At 38.8% G+C, this 2,391-nt stretch overlaps 1 protein-coding gene across 1 annotated transcript; it reads right to left on the bottom strand.

The window, feature by feature from the left end:
- Positions 1 to 437: 437 nt before the first annotated feature.
- Positions 438 to 1,891, bottom strand: LOC120859995 (guanylate-binding protein 6-like; the record flags this gene model as incomplete). The annotated part of the gene is made up of 2 exons (XM_040235865.1): positions 1,621 to 1,891; positions 438 to 718 (listed from the first exon to the last, which is right to left on the bottom strand). Coding segments are annotated over exons 1-2 (498 nt in total), but the record flags the coding sequence as incomplete, so codon positions are not given.
- Between the last annotated feature and the right edge of the window lie 500 nt (positions 1,892 to 2,391).

Raw genomic sequence — 2,391 nt, 5'->3', positions numbered from 1 at the left:
TGGTGGCAGAAGTGGTAGTCCAAGAGATTAGAAATAGAAGAAGAAAACAGTGCATCATTGCTGCATTGAAGACAGAGGGGAGTTCCCTGGAATGTCCATGTGGATACCAAGTCAATGTGAACCTTGTTTTTAACTATGGTACACCAAGCAGAATACCCACAGACCCTGGTGGGATCTGACCTGAGGAATGATAAGCTAATAGAGGTGTGTTGTTTCAAGTTGCTAAGAGCAGAGTAATTTGTTTTGCCCCACAACAGAAAATAAGAAGCCCAATTTTTAGAAAAGTGATGACCTGTAGCCTGTAGAGCCCTATCACTCATTAGAATCTAAACTCCTTTCATGATAAGAAGCACAGGAACCGTTTTGTCAAAAAGGGGGAGTCTCAGTATCATTCCAGAAGAAAGGAATCAGGAAGCATATATTCTAGGACACATTACCACGAGCTTCTTCTGGAACATCAGCTTGTCATCCTTGAAGGAGCGCTCCATGAAGATGGCAATGGCTTCCTTCTCACAGGCTGCATGAACCTCCAGCAGCTCCTGGAGCGTGTCTGTGGGAAGGTTCAGTCGCTGGGTCATCTGCTCACTGTAGTGATCAGCTGCCTTCTGCACGGCTGATGAGTTCTCACGCTCAGCCAGAGTTATTACTGCATTCTCCAAACAGGGAACTCCTCCACTGTTGATGGCATCTACATAGGCCTCCACCAGAGTCCCCAACCCTGAAAGATACATAATATTTATTAAGTGGAGAGAGAATTCTTGCCTGTTTTATGGGTTTAGAGATTAGCACCTTAAAAAAATCACTAAAATTTTATGGAAGTGGAAGTTTCCTTTTCCTCTATTTATTCTTCTCCTCATTCTACTTACTTGTATCCTTCTCCTGTTTGATCTATGGATCTACTTGTTTATAATAACATCACTATGTCTACTATTCACTCTATCTTTTATGGTTCTCAAACTCATCATATTACAATACTGAACAAATGATCTCAAACAATATGCCCAAGATTCTCCTAGATCACTTTTCCCATTGTAATAAAATAAAAAGAACTTATTATAGATATAAGTAAGTTACATAGCTTGTGGGCATTATTTGTAAATGAAAATGTCTTGTTGAAATGTCATCAAGAATTTCAGGACAGTTGAAACAAACATGAAACCAAGAAGGGCTCATCACAGCATGACTGCCCAGGTGGCATGTCTGTGAAGCCAGCCCTGTACATAAGATTGTATTTACATTTGTTTCTCAGACTCTCAATGAACTTACACAGATTCATAACTACTATTTACTTTCTGATTCATATAAATTCACAAAATATCTTGCCTATTCTCACTCGAAACACTTATCCCTTCAGACATCTCATCACCATGAAGATTTCTATCTTTAATTTATATCATTAATTTAATAGTTTCATGAGATTTGGTAGACTGCAACAAGCACTTATATATGCTTCTTTAAATGAAGAAACATGAATTTTCATGAGTGGTGTGAACATCCATTTTCCAAGTCACATGGAGAAGAAAACACAACTGCAGAGAAACCAAGAGAAATCCAGAGCGTAATCACAAGTTTACCACACACTGAAGCACAGAGAGACATGAGGTAGCCAAGGAGACTCACCTCCCCCAGTGACAGTGATTCCTTCTCTTAGGGTCTTGGGCTTTGCATGGGTAAAGATATATGAGCAAAAATCTTTTGATTGCTTCTGGAAATTCACATCCAATTGGTTATCTGATAGTTCCCCAACACGGAGTAATAGCTTTCTGTCATTCGTAGGCCGGTCAAAGACAAAGCACTTTCTTTTTGGAAAAAATTTCCTGATACACTGTCTGGGCATGTTGGAATTTTGGATTTTGGGATCCTTGCCTGCAGAATTGGAAACAGAGCAATCATGAAAGGAATAGGGGGCTGAGGACTTTCAGTTCCCAGGATCTTTGCATCACTATAACTCTTGTGCTCATATATCTCCTATTATTGAATCATGCAAATCAATCTTACACTAATCTACCCAGGGGTGGAAAATCCCCTTGCCCCCCTTTTTTGTATATCTCTAAGAGCAAAGGAAGTACTTCTGAGGAGGTGGGGGAGGAATCCATTCTTAGTGACAAACTTCTGATTCTTTTCCTTAACTTTCCATGCTGTGCAGTGGATCAACTACTTATTAGATGTTTCTTGAGTAATAGATTAATCCAAGAAATTGTCAGAAATATTTTTCTGATATTACAGTTCCCATATGAGAAATGACATATAGGCTCTATAGTAATGTGATGGTAGAAATAAAGATTTATTATATTTTTATGATATTGCTGGGAAAATAACCTGTGGAAGACAAATGATACTCAGGATGTGAAGAAACGCTTCATAAATCAGAGCAAAAAAGTACACACATTG

The sequence above is a fragment of the Oryx dammah genome, unplaced genomic scaffold (assembly GCF_014754425.2).
Source record: "Oryx dammah isolate SB20612 unplaced genomic scaffold, SCBI_Odam_1.1 HiC_scaffold_5644, whole genome shotgun sequence".
Classification (NCBI taxonomy): Eukaryota; Metazoa; Chordata; class Mammalia; order Artiodactyla; family Bovidae; genus Oryx; species Oryx dammah.
The sequence above is the reverse complement of the archived record's forward strand: the minus strand, read 5'-3'. Positions and strand labels throughout refer to the sequence as shown.